Source organism: Protopterus annectens, chromosome 16.part0 (genome assembly GCF_019279795.1).
Source record: "Protopterus annectens isolate FY-2018-M chromosome 16.part0, PAN1.0, whole genome shotgun sequence".
NCBI lineage: Eukaryota > Metazoa > Chordata > Ceratodontiformes > Protopteridae > Protopterus > Protopterus annectens.
Genome location: NC_056750.1, coordinates 284,395,232 through 284,413,833, shown reverse-complemented (window position 1 = coordinate 284,413,833; position 18,602 = coordinate 284,395,232). Strand labels below are relative to the sequence as shown.

At 41.6% G+C, this 18,602-nt stretch overlaps 1 protein-coding gene across 2 annotated transcripts in view; it reads left to right on the top strand.

Moving 5' to 3' along the window:
- The window catches only part of OXA1L (OXA1L mitochondrial inner membrane protein), a 634,732-nt gene that overhangs the window by 229,225 nt on the left and 386,905 nt on the right, over positions 1–18,602 (top strand). For both annotated transcript variants that reach the window (XM_044058379.1, XM_044058378.1), the window contains one exon: positions 14,565–14,650. In XM_044058379.1, coding sequence (XP_043914314.1) covers positions 14,565–14,650 — 86 coding nt within the window. The remainder of the gene's footprint in view (positions 1–14,564; positions 14,651–18,602) is intronic.

Sequence of the window (18,602 nt, the reverse complement as noted above, 5' to 3'; positions counted from 1 at the left end):
GCCAGGATTACTCAGAATCCAAGAAAAGGCTCAGAGATTTCCTTCTATTGCCTCAGCACAGGCCCTTGGCTATCCCCCCCCCTGTGCTTGATATTGTTTTTTTCTGAATCCAGTCTGTCCCCAAATTCTTTACCCCCTGCACCAGTAAAGCCAGACAGGTACTACAGGGTCCCTGACTCTCATAAATTTCTTTACAAAATCCCTGCTGCGGATCCGGAAACTATTTCTCAGGGTCCAAAAGGGGTTAAAGCTTCCACTGCCAAAAATCCTGTCCCCTCAGATAGGGATTCCAGAGCTCTGGACAGATGGGGGAAAAAGTTTACACTTCTGCTACTTTAGCTGTAAGAGCTTTAAACTGTCAGTTTCACATGCTTAAATATCAGCAGTATCTCATGTCATTGTTAAAGCAGAAAATGGTTACAAATATAGAAGGTCCTGACTGTAAAGAAATACAGGATTTAGTGCATGCAGTTGAACAAGTGGGAAAGCATACTCTGCAATGTGGTTTTGATTCATTAGAGGCTCCTTGTAGAGCCGCAATTACAGGTTTAGTTATTCGAAGACATGCTTGGTTGAAAGAACAAAGTTTACCTGACCATGTTAAAATTAATTTATTGGATGCTCCACTACAGTATGATACCTGGTTTGGTGTTAAGGCAGAAGAGGTTTTAAAGAAAATGGAGGATAAAGCAAAGTCGATGCAAACTGTGAAAGATTTCTTACAGGTTCAACCACCTAGATTTAGCAGGAACTGGGCTTCAAAAAATTGGTCCTTTCCTGTGTCAGACAGGCCACAAAGAGGCAGATACAGATGCCCAAGAGGCAGATCTCAGCCCCAAGGCTCCTACAGACCTAAACAATGGGGTGCTTCAGCCCCCAAAGGAGAAGACAAATCACAACCTTATAGGAAACGGTCACAATGACTTCCCTCTGCAAATACCAAGCTCTAACCAGTTGACAGCACCCCTTGGGGGAAAGCTAGCACTAAAAAATTGGCACATGATCACCCAAGACCAATGGGTGTTGAATATAGTTTCTCAAGGGTACAGGTTCCAATTCCACACACTTCCAAAACCAGAAGGTATGCCAAACCTGCCGCCAAACCAATGGGCAGAGGCACAAAAACAGATTGCAGCTCTTATGAATATGGGAGCTATTCAAAATGTTCCACAAGAAGAACAGGGCCAAGGATTTTACTCAAGACTTTTCCTAGTACCCAGAAAGGACAAAGCATGGAGACCAATACTAGACCTGCCGATCCTAAATACTTTCCTGGATGTTCCAAAATTCAAAATGTTAACACTACAACAACTGTTGCCCATGCTGGGCAAAGAGGCTTGGCTAGTTACTTTGGATCTCAATGAGGCATACCTGCACGTCCCAATTAGACAATCGTGCAGAAGATACCTCAGATTTATAGCAGGCTCAATGCATTATCAATTCTCTGCACTGCCCTTTGGCTTGTCTACTTTGCCCAGGGTCTTCACAAAATGCTTGGCACCAGTAATTGCATTTTGCAGACAAAAAGGAATCCAAATATATCCCTACTTGGACGACTGCCTTATTCAAGCAGAGAGCAAGGACATTCTTCTAAAGCACCTGGAGTTTGTAAAAAGATTACTAATTTGCCTAGGGTACAGAGTAAATGAAAAGAAATCAAAACGAGTGCCCTCTCAAGAGATAATATTCCTGGGTGCAAGCTTAAATACAACTACCCAGATGGCTTATCTCACGCCATACAAACAAAGGCAACTGACTCATTACTTTCAAATGATGGCAACAAAGACCCAGCTCCCTGCAAGAAAAATTCGGCAGGCCCTGGGTTTCATGGCATCTTGCATTCTACTAATTCCATATGCCAAACTGCATATGAGGAAACTACAATGGTATCTAAAAAGTGTTTGGACTCGGCATTGTCACAGCCTAGAGGCAATCATAACCTTGATTCCCTGCCTACAACAGGAGTTTCGATGGTGGTCCCAGGCCTGTCACCACAACAAGGGACAGCCTTTCACCTTACCTACAGCCAGGCAGACTAACAACAGATGCATCGGATTATGCCTGGGGAGCACATATGCCAGGAAAATGTATTCATGGCACGTGGCCCAAGGAACAAATGCATCTTCACATCAATCGAAAGGAGATGCTAGCTGTACAGAATGCCCTGACAACCTTCAAGGACCTAATACATCCAGGACAGTTATTAATAAAGACGGACAATGCCACTGTTATGTGGTACATAAACAAGCAAGGGGGCACACATTCCTACCCCTTATGCAGACAAGCCATGACTTTGTGGAACACAGCACTGACTTACCAGGTACATCTGCAAGCACAGTTCCTGCCAGGAACAAAAAATACACTGGCAGATGAACTAAGCAGAAATCTCATGGATTCTCACGAATGGAAGCTAAATCCACAAGTGTTCAACATAACAAGGGAATGGTGATGCCCAGACATAGATCTATTTGCCTCCCCTCACAATTGCCAATTACAGAAATTTTGCACAAGGACTTATCACTCTCAAGCATGGAAAGTGGATGCTCTATCTTTCAACTGGAAAAACCTGGCAGTCTATGCCTTCCCTCCGATGCCTCTTCTCAAAGTCAGACGAGAGGCCAAAAATGATCCTGATTGCACCAGACTGGCCACGCCAGCACTGGTACCCAATCCTAAAGATTTTGTCCCAAGGCCTGCCTTGGCCTCTGCCTCAAATCCCTCATCTTCTGACACAGCAAAACAATCAGATTCTGCACAGTCAACTCGGAACCTTAAACCTGGCAGCATGGCAGATAATGTAGCCACTCAGACTGCACCTCTCTCTAAAGCTGTTATGGATGTAATTTTGGAAGCCAGGAGACCCAGCACTAGGAAATCTTATGTGGAAAAATGGAAGAGATTCTGTGCTTGGAACCAGGCACAAGGGCTCGACCCACCGTTCCCTAATATGCCTCAGATTTTACAATACCCGACTGAGATGTTGGACAAAGGCCTATCTTTTTCTTCTATTAAAATCCATGCATCTGCCATTTCAGCTCATTACAATACGGATCCTCCTATTTTTTCACATCCTCTACTACGACAGTAACTCAGAGGGGCAGAGAATATAAGACCCCTTAGGAGAGCACCAGTACCTACTTGGGACCTCAACTTTGTTTTAGAAAAACTAACACTGCCTCCTTTTGAGCCAGCCAGCACAGCTGATCTAAAATTCTTGTCATGGAAAACCGCTCTGCTCCTAGCAATAACTTCAGCAAGAAGAGTTTCAGAGTTACAGGCATTGATGGCTGTGGAACCTTTCCTCATTTTTCACCAGGACAGGGTTTCTCTAAGGACGAACCCAACATTCATGCCAAAAATGGTCTCCAATGTGGCCTTAAAGCAAACTATTCATTTGCCTACTTTCTACCCAAATCCCCAGAATAAAGGGGAAAGACTTCTGCACTCTTTGGATATACACAGGCAGCTACGATTTTACTTGGACAAAACAAAAGCTTTCAGAAAAACTGAGCAACTGTTTGTAGCATATGCTGCAGGATCACAAGGAAGACCTATTACAAAGCAGACAGTCTCCAAATGGACAGGACACTGCATCCGCTTCTGTATGCACAACAATGGCAAATCTGTGCCGAAGGGCATTAGGCCTCATTCTACCAGAGCAGCAGCCACTTCAGCAGCTTTCCTCAGAGGGGTACCAACCAAAGACATATTAGGAGCTGCAACCTGGAGCTCAGTGCACACATTTACCAAGTACTACCACCTACCTCTCTACTCCAAATCCAGAGCAGGCTTTGCCACTGCAGTTCTGCAGGGCTTGTTAGCCTCACCAAATCCAATCTAGACCCAGCCACCCTACCTCAGCTTTGGGATTCTACCCAAGTGTAATGACTGCAACAGTGAAACACGATGAACATAGTACAGTTGTGTACCTACCATAAATGTAGATGTTAGAGTGTATTCACTGTTGCAGTCCTGGTTACCCACCCTCCATCCCCCTCTTTGCTGGGACTACTCTGTACTTTTCAACTCTATACAACCTATGTGGTGTATTTGCTTTTAGAAGAAGAAAATGTTTTTAGTGATATATGCATGGTTGTTTGGCATATTATTATCTTTACAGCCTTCATATCTGGAGGCACCTTACATCTGGGGCAAGAAAAACTGAAGAAAATGACATCGGTTGCAACTTTTATACCCCTGGCGCACTGACGTCAGGGAAGAGGCGACAGCAACCGACGCCGGACCAAGACTTTGGAACTCGGGCCGACTATGGGTCGCCTGCCAACAGGATAACCCAAGTGTAATGACTGCAACAGTGAATACACTCGAACATCTACATTTATGGTAGGTACACAACTGTTCTTTACATACCTATGTGATATCCATGTTACCAGCATATTTGGGTTGATCACACATAGGCATGCTTATTGCATTACTGATGATAGAAATGTATCCTGCTATCAAAATCTTGGTGGTTAGGTACAGGTAACCGTAAAATGTATTTATTATTGCCACATTGCTCATATGGAGGGCAAGAGTGTGGTTGCACAGTCATAGTTAAGTCTAATGGTGCTGGGAAATTTCTTTAACCTGCTTTATAAATAAATATATTTACATGAGCCTGTGTGTGTGAACATGCATTATTATTATTTGGAAGAGAAAGTGTGCACATGTGTTTATTATGTCTGTATTTCCTGCATACTTTGTGCTGATAATGCATTGTCATGCTTGTTGCATTATTAGTGATGGATATCTTTCCTGATGTCCTTCAAGGATGCATCTGCAGTCCTTACAAATGGGTTGTCCTGTCGTCAGGCAGCCCTTCGGTCGGCCGGATTCCAAAGTCTGGGTCTGGCCTCGGCTGGTGTCACACTTCACCCGACGTCATAGCTGCAGTTATTCGGGTATAAAGGCATCAGCCGACGCCATTTTCCTCAGTCTTTCTTGCCGCGTGGCGCCAGAAGCAGAAGCTGTTCACAAGTGCCGGTCGGTCAGAACCAGAGATTACTACTACAAGTACCGAAGACTTCTAAAAAGCTAAGTACCCCGTTGGGGACTCTTTCTTGCCTCAGCCGATGTCAGAAAAAGTGAATAACTGTTTAAATTGTGGGAAACAAATACCTCATAAAGATTTCCACTCTTACTGCTTACCTTGCTTAGGCCCAGACCACGACGTAGCAGCTTGTCTAGCCTGTGCTTCTTTCAACCGACGAACGCTTAGACGTCGGTCTGAATTTGCTGAAGAGTTTTTCGGCTCCGCTTTTGCTTACATTATGCCGTTGGATACTCCGACTACGCAGATTTCTAAAAAACGCAGGGAAAAGGACCGACACTCGCGGTCCGCGGTTTCGGCCGAAACCGCGGTTAAGCCAACCGCGAGTGTCTCGGTTTCGGCTGAAACCGAGTCCACGGTTCTTCCTTCGGCCGAAAGCTTGCCACTTACCGAGGCCTCATCCAGCTTAGCTGAATCTGCTACTGAAATCCCACCTGCTGCTGCAGGTTCACAGGATTTATCAGATACTATCCCTTTGGATATTTCTACCCCTGCACGTGGAGCTGCTAGGCCTCCTGCATCCATGTCGATTAAGGCCTTTGCCAGGGCTAAAGCAGCAAAAACTACCAAAACTATGCCTGCTAAGACCCCCCTCTCACAGGCCCAGTTCTAGTTCACAAATGCTTAGTCTAGCAGAGGATCTCATTTCTTTGATCCGGGGATCCCAGCCACATCCAGACAGGGCCTCTCACCCACCTCCAGAGAAGAGGACTAGAGTAGAGCCCCCTGAGCCAGTTACTTCAGATGGCTCCTCTGATGAATCAGATAATTCAGACCCTCCAGAGGCTCCTTTTTCTCCTTATGAGGACTCTGATGCAGAAGAGTCCATTCCTTCTGCCTCTCCGCCTGAGGAATTTTCTTTTGGGGAAACCTTGCATGCTATGAGGGAACAATTTCAATGGCAGGGCCAGGATTTTTCAGACTCTAGGAAAAGGCTTAGAACCTTTTTGCATTTGCCGCAGCATAGGCCTTTAGCCATTCCTCCAGTACTTACTGTTGTGGATGATGCTTTTAATGATGCTTGTACTGCTCCTGATTCTCTTCCTCCGGCCCCTGCTAAGCCCGATAGGTACTACAGGGTTCCGGACACACATTATCATTTGTATAAGGCCCCTTTTGCAGATCCCGAAACTATCTCCCAGGGACCCAAGGCTGTAGCAGCTACCTCTACCAAAAACCCCCTCCCCTCTGAAAGGGAATCTAGGGCCTTAGAGAGATGGGGTAAAAAAGTTTACACTTCTGCTACTCTTTCAGCTAGGGCCTTGAACTGTCAATTCCACATGATCAGGAATTTATGTTAGACCAGTTAACTAAAAAACTGTCCTCGGATGAACCATTAGACAAAAAATCTGTACAGGAAATGGTACATAACATTCAGCAGGTCAGTAATCATTCCTTAAAATGCGGCTATGATGCACTGGAGGCTTCCTTTAGATCAGCCATGACTGGCACAGTGATCAGAAGACATGCATGGTTAAAAGAACAGTCCTTACCAGACCATGTTAAATCAAAGCTCCTAGATGCTCCCATGGATAAGCTCAATTTGTTTGGCTCCCCTGCACAGCAGGTGCTGAAGAAGGTGGAAGAGAAAGCAAAATCTGTCCAGACAGTCAAGGATTTCTTGCAGGTCCAGCCTCCAAGGTTTAGCAGGAACTGGCCTTCCAAGAATTGGTCCTTTCCAGACACCTCCAGAGCTCCGAGAGGCAGGAATAGACACTCAAGAGGCAGGGGTCAATCCAGAGGTGCCTACAGGGGACGTCAGTGGCAGGCTAACAACCAGCGAGGTACAGCCACAAATCCAGCCACCACCACCACTTCCACAGGACAATCACAGTGACTTGGCTCTGTCACCGCCTACCAGGGAACAACTAGAGGCACCCTTAGGCGGGAAGCTAGCCTTATTTTCAGTAAACTGGCATTACATCACAGGAGACAAATGGATTTTACAGACAATAGACCAAGGTTACAGGTTTCACTTCCATACTCTACCAAGGAAGAGAGGAATGCCAAACCTACCTCCAAATCAGAAGACAGAAGCTCTAGAACAAATAACTCACTTGCTAAGGATGACAGCTGTAGAAAGGGTACCATCTATGGAACAAGGGCAAGGATTTTTCTCCAGACTTTTCCTGGTACCAAGAAAAGAAAACCAGTGGAGGCCTATTCTCGACCTGTCCGCTTTAAACACATACCTCATTGTTCCAAAATTCAAAATGCTGACCCTACAGCAGCTTCTTCCCATGCTGGGCAAGGAGTCTTGGCTGGTAACTCTAGATCTCAAGGAGGCATACCTGCACGTCCCCATACGACCAAATTGCAGAAGATACCTCAGATTTCTTGCAGGATCAGAGCATTATCAATTCTCAGCATTGCCCTTTGGCTTATCTACTGCCCAGAGTATTCACGAAATGCCTGGCATCAGTAATTGCACATTGCAGGCTTCAGGGAATTCAAATTTACCCTTACCTGGACGACTGCCTGTTACAAGCGGACAACAAAAACAAATTAACAAAAGATTTGCAAAGGGTCATTCATCTACTACAAGCCCTGGGATACACAGTCAATATAAAAAAGTCCAGGCTGATACCATCCCAAAGGATAACCTTCTTGGGTGCAGATCTGGACACATCAAAACAAATGGCATTCCTGACAGTAGAAAAACAGGAGCAACTCCCTTTCTACTTCATGGCATTAACAAAACAGAACCAGCTAACAGCAAGAAAAGTCCTGCAAGCTCTCGGTTACATGGCATCCTGCATAATATTGATTCCACATGTCAGACTACATATGAGAAAGTTACAGTGGTACCTAAGGAATTTATGGTCTCAGCACAAGCACAGCCTAGAAACCCAAATTCCAGTAATTCCATGCCTGAAGCAAGAATTCCAATGGTGGGCTCAGGCCTGTCAAACAAACAAGGGACTGCTCTTCCACAGCACTCAACCAAGCCAGACCATCACAACAGACGCATCAGACCTCGGTTGGGGGGCACACATGCTGGACAAGTGCATACAAGGCTTATGGACTCAAGACCAGCTGAACCTACACATAAATCAAAAGGAAATGCTGGCAGTAAAACTGGCAATTCAGGCATTCAGACCATTTCTTCGACAGGGTCAACTGCTGATAAGGACGGACAACACCACAGTTATGTGGTACATCAACAAACAGGGAGGCACACATTCATACCCTCTATGCCGGATGGCAATGGACCTCTGGAATGTGGCACTGAGCTTCAACATTCAGTTACAAGCAATTTTTGTGCCATAAAAAGAAAATATACTAGCAGACATCCTAAGCAGAACTGCCATGGATGCCCACGAATGGATGCTGCATCCGGATATCTTCAAAACCATTATAAGGAAATGGGGACTACCAGAAATAGACTTATTTGCATCCCCACACAATCACCAACTGAAAAAATTCTGCACAAGGACGTACCACCCACTTGCTTGGAAAGTGGACTCCCTATCTTTCAGTTGGAAAAACCTGATAGCATATGCATTCCCACCTCTTCCTTTGATGCACAAGGTGCTATTGAAGATCAAAGAAGGCCGTCCAAGGATCATCCTGATAGCTCCAGACTGGCCAAGGCAACATTGGTACCCATTAATGAGGAGTATGTCTCGGGAGCAAATATGGCCTCTGCCCCTAGTTCCCTTGCTGTTAACACAGAACAATTTCAAAACCCTGCATCCAAACCTGAAAACACTGCAGCTGGCAGCCTGGAGCATTGCATAAGACCAAATAACCCAGATTTATCTCAAAGGGTTAGAGTCATTATCTTGGAGGCTCGCAGACCCTCAACAAGAAAAAATTATTCAGTAAAATGGAAAAGATATCTCATTTGGAGTACAGCAAAAGGAGAGAATGTGTCACTGGTAAACATAGCTAGCATCCTGGAATACTTGGCAGAGCTCTTCCACAACGGCCTGTCCTATTCTTCCATTAAGATTCATGCATCAGCCATTTCAGCAGAATACAACTTGGATCCTCCAGTCTTCTCACATCCTCTGCTCAGGCAGTTTCTGAGAGGAATTAAAAATGTAAAACCACCTAGGAAGCCGCCATTGCCAGCATGGGACTTGAACTTTGTGCTAGAAAAGTTGACACTACCTCCTTTCGAACCAGCAGCAACAGCAGAATTACAATACTTATCATGGAAAACTGCTTTCCTGCTTGCAATCACTTCAGCAAGAAGGGTATCTGAGCTACAGGCATTAATGGCAGTACAGCCCTTCCTGATCTTCCATCAAGATAGAGTGTCCATGAGAACTAATCCTACTTTTATGCCAAAGGTGGTCTCCAGGGTATCTTTAAATCAAGCTATCCGCCTACCTACATTCTTCCCCAACCCACAGAACAGGGGAGAAAGACTGTTGCATACCTTGGATGTACATAGACAATTACGTTACTACCTGGACAGGACCAAGAGCAACAGAAAAACTGACCAGCTACTGGTAGTATATGCAACAAGAATGGAAGGAAAAGCAATTTCAAAACAGACAATCTCTAAGTGGATAGGAAATTGCATTAGATTTTGTTACTCCTACCATGGGAAGAAAACTCCAGAAAACATCAGGCCTCACTCTACAAGGGCTACAGCCACTACCACAGCTTTTTTACGAGGAGTGGCTACCAAAGACATTTTAGAGTCTGCTACTTGGAGCTCCGTGCATACATTTGCCAAGCATTATAATTTACCTTTATACTCCAGATCCCGAGCAGGTTTTGCCACTGCTGTTTTGCAAGGGATCTTAACTACACCATAATCTTATTTCTCCTCCTCCCCAGTTTGGCTATGGTATTCTACCCATTTGTAAGGACTGCAGATGCATCCTTGAAGGACATAGTACAGTTTTGTACCTACCATAAATGTAGATGTCCGATAGGCATGCATCTGCAGTCAGGATTACCCACCCTCCTTCCCTCTGTGGTACTCCTAGGGTATTTGCCCATCTTGTAGCTAGCTGGGGGAATCTATTATGGTGTATTTGTTTGTATATATGTACATACATGCTTATTTTTTGTTTGCTCTCTACTATTTGGAACCATTTGCATTTATCCAAATTTAGCCTTCCTAGAGGGCACCTGGCATCTGGGGCAAGAAACACTGAGGAAAATGGTGTCAGCTGATGCCTTTATACCCGAATAACTGCAGCTATGACGTCGGGTGAAGTGTGACACCAGCCGAGGCCAGACCCAGACTTTGGAATCCGGCCGACCGAAGGGCTGCCTGACGACAGGACAACCCATTTGTAAGGACTGCAGATGCATGCCTATCGGACATCTACATTTATGGTAGGTACAAAACTGTACTTTATGGAACGTTTGGTTCTTGGGTACATCAGCATCATCAAGCACCTTTTTCCCATTTTTCTACATGGGGTCAGGGTGTCATGTTAGCTGCTGCCATCTCTCTCAGTTCAGTGCTAAACTCCTGCCTTCTTTGACACTCATGCCTGACTTTCACAGATTTTCTCTCTCAAAATCCATCCGCGTTTTTGCTGGGTGCCCTTGTTTCCTCTTACCTTCTTCCTGTCTGTCAAAAATCATTTTCACCAGATTGTCTTCTGCTCTTTTGCACATGTGCCTGAACCACCATAATCAGTTCTGTTTGATCTTTTCTGCAATTGGAGCTACTTTGGTTTCTGCTGATATGTCCTTATTTCTTTGTCTGTCCCACAGTGTGCACCCTACCACCCGTCTCGGACATTTCATTTCCATCACCTCTGACTTATCTGCTTTTGATTTACTGCCCAGGTTTCTATACCATACAGTAGTACTGGTCACACAACTGTTTTGTACATCTTTTCAATTTCTTTGGGATTCTTCTGCCGTATACTACACCTGACCTTCTGTGCCAGTTGGCTGCAGCCCCTCTGATTCTAGTTTTGACCTCTTCATTCAGACTTCCATTCTCCTCAACCACCCCTCCCAAATACTTGGAAGTTGTTAAACTGTTCCACTGTCTTCCATTCTGTCTCAGTTCTCAGCTTCTTCTGATTTCCCCAACTTGCTGCAATTTCCACTATCTTATCTGTACTTCGTTTCATCCCACGTACCTTCAGTTTTGCATTCCGTTGAACTTTTTGCTCAGAGTCTGCCTGTAATGTCATATCATCTGCATACAGCAGCTTTGTTTGTCTGTCCCCTCTGACCTGTTTGCTAATGTAATCCATCACCAGTATGAGCAGCAGTGAGCTCAGAGCTGAACCCCGATGTATACCTACTCCCACTGGAAACCCCCTCTGTGAGACCGAACACTGCTTGTACTGAGTCATGGCGTCCTTGTATGTAGCCTATACTTATTCTACCAATGTTTCTGGGACTTCGAACCACCGCCGTACTGCCCAAATCAGCTTTCTTGGGACCTTATTGTATGCTTTCTCCAAGTCTAGGAATGCCCAATTGGACCATTTCCTCATTTCTAGCTTCTCAACTTTGTCTCACTGCAAACATCGGGGAGTTGTGCTGCATCCTGATCTGAATCTGAACAGCTCATCCCCCAAGTTACTTTCTACTACTCTTGAGTATCCAGTTATCAATCACCCTCTCCAGAACTTTCATGCAACTTGACAGGAGTTTGATACCTCTGTACTGCCCACAGTGGTGGATGTCCCTTTTGTTCTTGTACACTGGCACTAGTATGCTTATTCTCCAGTCACCTGGGATACACCTTTCTCTCCACACTGCTATGAGTACCCTCAAGAGCCATTTCTCCCCTATCTCACCCAGCAACTTTGTAATGTCTACTGTGAGCCTGATGCTTTCCCTGACTTTCCTGACGTCTTCTGTGGTGGGCTTCTCTTCTCAAATTGTAGGCTGTATTTGGGGCAGTACGTCTTCTGTGGGGTTTTCTTCATTTAGAAGGTACCAGAAGAGCTTTCCATCTGTCTTTGTTGTCCTTTGGGCTAGTGAGCAGGTTGTTGCTGGCATCCCTTAATATGTGTGTCTATCTTTTTTATCTTTCTGTCTTTCCCTTGCAACCTGTTATAGTTTCTTTGTGCCACCTTCTGAATCATTTTCTGGGAGCTGGTATGGTGCTTCTGATGCCCTATTCTTTGGTATTCAACTCTTTTCTTAGCTTCTTTGTTAGCCAGTCAGTATTCCTTCCTGGGCTGGTCCGTATTTTCTATCGCCCACTTTTCCTGCACTCCTTTCTTTTGATGACTTCCTAGACTTCTGCATTCCACCACCAGCTTCCCTTATGTACCTTATTTCTATACCTGGCTCTGTCACATATCTGTTCAGTAGTCCTCACACATGATGTTTTGAGGCACTGCCATTCTTCTTCAACTCCATCTTTTTCCTCCTCCTGTTGGGATGCTAGAGCCCTGAGTAACTCTTTGAACTGTTGCACTTTCTCTCCAGTCAACTTCCAAGTCTTCAGCTTGGTCTCTGTTGATCTTATGGCCTTCTCTGACCACTGCTTTCACCTGATTGTGGCAACTAGTTGTTTATGCTGTGGGCTGACTGTTTCACTGGGAATGACTTTGCAGTCACTGATTCTACCCCAGTGCCCTGTCCTTACTAGGAGGAAGTCTACCTGAGTTGCATGTTGGCCACTTGTGTATGTGAACTTTAGACTGTTTCTTTTTCTGAACTATGTGTTGGCTACTTTCAAGCCATTTGCCATACAGAAGTCTAGAATGGGTTTTCCTTCTTTATTCCTGTTGCCCCACCCACATGGACCCAGGCAGTACTCATATCCTGTTCTTTCTGTCCCGATATGTGCATTCAAGTCAACACCAATTCATGTTGTCCTGCTTTATCTAGTCGGTTCTGCAATGGCTGTATGAATGCCTTGTTTTCCTCACTATCACAACCCTGCCGTGGGGCATAGGCTGAGATTATTAATACTGCCCTATTATTACACTGGAGTCTAATTGCCATGTGTCTGTCACTCATTCTGATGACATTTCTCACTGCCTTCCGAAGCCTGTCTCTCAGCACAATTCCGACTCTTATTTCTAGCCTGTTTTCCTCGACTAGTTGACTCTGGATTCCAAACCAAGTGGCTCTGCTGCACTGCCCTTCCATCTTCTCTCTTGGTTACATAGGGTGTCTTGTCTCCTCTGTACCGTCATGTCATCCACTTCTAAGCTCTGTCCTGTTAGTGAACCTAGCAGGTACATGTAACCAGAAAATGTGTGCATTATTACAAAATTCTTTGGATGGAGGGTTAGAATGTGATTATGCAATCATATATCAGTCTAGATGGTTACCATTTTCTGAAACATATACATGCATGAGACTGTGCCCATTACATACTACATATATGCAGATATTATACACCCATTGTGAATGTGTGTGTGTTTATAAGAATATATACATTTATTATGTAAATGTATGTGTGCATAAATGTTTATGGAATTATGACATTTCCACAATGAATTATAATATCATTCCTCACATAATCAAACTTAAATATTCATTTCATAAAACATTGGGGGGGGGGGGGGGAGTCGAAATGGATCTTTTTTTTTTTTTTTTTTTGGAGGTGGCAAGCCATAGGGTCACAAGACTAATATCATTCTTGTGGCCGCTGCATTCATTTCTCACCCTAAAACAGCAGGATATCTGCCACAATTCCTATCCCTATGAATGTTTTCACTGCAAATATTACCTTTGTGCAATAGCCTACGGTCAATACATCCATTCCTGATCCCAGAACTGTAGGAGCTCCGCCACAATGCCCACCTCTGCAGAAGTTTTCACTAAGCATATTGTCATTTGCAGTGTAACAAAGTTTAACATAAAGAAACTTGCTGTGTATTAACTATCAAATACATGCCTGCCCTTTGTTGGAAAGTGGCTTTGTCATTCCCCCCCAAAGGAGTAATATTTGCACTCTAAGGACCACTTACTAAGTTGTAACTCCTAAGTAGTTAATCGTTAGTAATGAGTACTAACCCTGATGCTACTGCTTCCCACACTGTAACCCTGCACCTCACCATAATAAAAGCCTTCCCATAACACTAATACTAAACAAAACACACTAGCACACAAAAATGTACAAACAACACTTCATCTGTCTATTACCTAACCCTGATACTAACCATAAAATACACACACTTGCAAGCAAACGTACAACAGCTATCCCTAACCTATCCAGTACCCTATCCATAAACTCACAAAACACACGCAATAACACTCACCCCCTCCAACACCACACACCTATATCGAAAAAACATACCATTAATTAAGGAACAACCCCCTGTATTTGTCAAACAAATGGATGTTCAGCAAAACACAGGTGAAGTGTGTGTCTGTGTATGTATACTATGTAGATTATATAACATGAGAACCGTAATGGTGAAAAAAGCCTTATGACTATATTGTAAGTGTATGAATGTGTGTGTATGTATGCATGTGTGTGTATAAGCCTTATGACTATATTGTAAGTGTATGAATGTGTGTGTATGTGTGTGTAATAGCTGTTTTCAGTACAGAATGTCTAGAAATATCTTAGCCTTTTTTTTTATATTTATTTATTTATGTTTTGCAGTTTCCAAGGCTTACTCTGACTTGATGCTTTTCCAGAAGAAGCATGATATTAATCCATTAAGGGGATTTTTGGTGCCCATGGTGCAGGTGTGTACTGAAGACAACCTGTTAGTTCCTCTTTTACTTATATGCATTAAAGTGATTTGACAATATTCAGATGTGCTTAACGGCATCCAATCAATTAAGTGCCTCAAAACATTTTCCACGCTATTACTTGTGATATTCTTCAATGTAAACTTTTATTAAAGTCATGGCCCTAATAAATATAGGTTATCCCGGGGTGATGTCACCTTCAGGATAGTGTGAGGTACATCCATAGACTTTAATGGACACATCATCTTGCATGTGTGAACTGCTCTGAAACCAATGAACATACATCACAAAAAAAAAAAAACTATGCTTAAAAGTTTTTTTTTTAATACTGAAAAAATGAAAATGTTAGCAGATGGGAGAAAAGATGGGATTGGCATTTTATGTACCACATACCATGTTGCACAGGTAAAATCATTTTCATTGGCAAATCACTTAAAGTATAAACATGATATCTGTTATTGTATTGTTTAAATTATATCTATAAAAAGTATGCTTGAAAAACACTCTAATTGCAGGGGTTTTTCTCTACACTTTTAGCTTGTTGTTATGTTTTAATTTTTGACATTTTTAATGAACTATTTGCCTGTTTTCGTTATCCACTTATCCGGTTTAGGATCATGATGAACTATAGCTCGTCCACGACCAGCAGAAAGGTTAAGGCAGGAAACGGTCCTGCACAGGTCACTCTCCCATACTCATAAGAACCTTTTAGGCATTCAGTCCAATATTTTTTTAATTTCAAAGGAGTCCTGTTCCCTTAACTAAAACCAGGGAAGATTTGCAAACGCCACACTTAAGACAGCTCAAGCTTGCTGCTTTAAGCTGTAGCTATTATATATATATATATATATATATATATATATATATATATGTACACACACACACACATATATATATATATATATATATATATATATATATATATATATATATATATATATATATATATATATATATATATATATATATATATATGTATATGTATATATAAAAAACACATCCATCCTCAACCCCTCAGGGTCTCACTTCAGCAGTGACAATCATCTCAAGCCATCGTTTTACACCACCAGGTGGCTAGCCCTGCTGCGGTAGTTCATTTGTACCACACACACACACAGCTATGACCAGTTTAGAGTGTCCAGTCCACCTACCGCATGTCTTTGGAATGTACCTGAGCACTCGGAAGAAACCCACATGACTGCAGGGAAGACATGCATACTCCACACAGAAGGTACCCCAGCTGAGAATCAAACCACTGAATGTCTTGCTGTGATGCGACAAAGCTAACCGCTCCACGACGGACACACACACCTTTTGTTATGTTGATTGTAGGCACATCTTACAAAAAAGATAATTGTTTTCTCTTGAGATTTCTAGAAGGGCATAGTAGACTTAAAATCAGTTTAACATTTCTTTCAGCAGTCTTGCCTAGTTTAACTAACAACTTGCATGTGAAGTCCATATATATGTGTTTTTTAAACATTACTTGGATTGCCATAGTATTCATCACTTTACTGTTTAATACTGTCCAGGTCATTTAATCTCAGCAGGGAGCCATTCTTGGAACCTGAAAAACTAACAGCAAAAAATCAGCTTGCATAACCGTTGTATTTTGAATATCTAATTAAAAAAAAAATTCTTTGTTATGTTATGTAGCTGATCATGACTTGTTCAAGCACTGTTACTCTCTTTTTTAAACTGTTCAGCAAATTTTTTTTTTTTTATAGTCTGTATTGTCTGTCTCTGTGTTTTAGCCATCACTTTTTCCTTTAACTCATTCACTCCGGAGCAGCTCAGAGTATGCTGACTGCTCACTTCCACCATATTAACAACAGTGCAGCCTGAGCTGTTTTTCTGATAATCCATTTGTAACACCATACAGAAAAAAATGTTCATAACTCTTTAACCATAACAGCTAGACTAAAAATGTAAATGCGAAAGTTGTTCAGCAGACACTGCTTTCCAGAGGTATAAATGTTGATAGTGTGCATCTAAATCATTATGAAATATTTGCCACAGAATGCTGATATTATGCATATTTTTTGCCCTTTTGGTAAAACAAATCACAATATCTCTATGAACCTGCCATGTAGACCCCTACAATTTCTGATTAATTGCTTTGTATGAATATCAGCTTTAAAAAGATACCTTAGTCAGTAATGTGTGATGCTCCGTTATTGAGATATTCACAAAAATATGAATACTATTATATTTCTCATAATCTGATAAGTAACAAAGCGTAATATCTCATCACCTGTAACAGACAGACACTACATATCAGTGTAGAAGTTATGCGGCTCAGTGTCAGCTTCAAAATGAGGTATTACTTAGCATGTTGGCATGTTCCCTAATAAAGTTAATAATGTAATATGAAAAATATCATATTTCTCATAACCTAAGTCTTAAACTGTGATCTCTATATGTGTACAGCATACAGTCACAGTTCTTTTTTTCATCTTGTAAGTACTAATACCATCTTTAAAATGAGGTATTACTTACCATGTTGACATGTTCCCTGACAAAGTTATTCACAAAGTATGACAAATGTCATAATTCTCATAACCTTAGTCATAACCGAACTGTGATGTGTACACACCATACATACACACTTTTCCATCTTTTAATTACTAATACTGTATTCAGTATGAGGGAATACTTATCATGTTCACTGACAAAGTTATTTACCAAATTATGAAAAAATGTAATAATTCTCATAACTTTAATCCTAAACAAACTGTGATGGGTACATATGTGCACCATACATACATGGTGTTTTTTCCATCTTATAATTACAAAAAAAGTCTTCATGATGAGGTACTACTTGGAATGTTAACATGTTCCCTGACAAAATCGGTTACCAAAGTATGAAAAAAAATTGTAATACTGCATACAGGCAGTTATTTTAGCATCATAAGATGAGGTTTTAGTTAGCATGTTGACAGGTTCCTTAGCATACTTTTACAACTAAATATGAAAAATATCAGTGGCATTCAAAAACATATGGAGTGTCCCACACCTGTGCTTGCAGTGTGATAATGAATTTTACTGATGTGAATAACAGTGACAGCTGCCAATTGTTTTACCTGACAAATGATAATTACTCAGTGTTACATTGTAACTGTACAAATAATGTGATAATGGCCTGCATGTCTTTACTGCAAGATTCTGAATTCTGTTACAAAGGTGATACTTGCTCCATATAACCTTTTGAGCAAACATTCATTACATTCATGGTCCAAGTATTCTATAAGATTTAGAGAGTGTTAACAAACAAACAGACTAAGAATAAGCAAGGAGTTTGTGGAGAGTGTTTTTGCAAGTTATTTGCATATTTAAGACAGAGTTGCATATAGCTAAAACTAGAAAGAAAGAACCTGTAACCTTATAAATCCTCTAATGTAAATGTAACAAATTTAATAAAATTAACAAATTTGTGCAAAATTGTACGCCTTTTGAGGCTTAATCAAAAAAAGAAGGCTTTAAAAAACAAAGAACATCACAACATTCAAATACACATGACATCAGAACATTATCTAAACAAAACTGTTTTTAACTCTTTTATTAACTAGTGATTTTTTTTTTTTTGAATTGTGGTTGAGGTGGTCCCCAAAGGGAAACATTATTAAATTATTAGATTATTATTGATTAAGAGACAAACATTATTAAATAAATCTAATAAATAAAAAATAACAAATGAATATGAATAAATGACATGATTTTAAAGCAAAAAAATATTAAAAGCAAAATTAGCATGATTATTTTACATACAGTTTTTTTTTTGAAAGTTTTTGGTTGAAAACATTCATATAGTTGTTCATTTCAGAGTAGCAGCAGATACTAGATTACAATTACAATATTTTTATATACTTATACTTTATTTTATATATTTTACTCAAGTTTTAATTTCTCTTCTTCTCAAATTAAACTTTAATTCATCAACACTGCT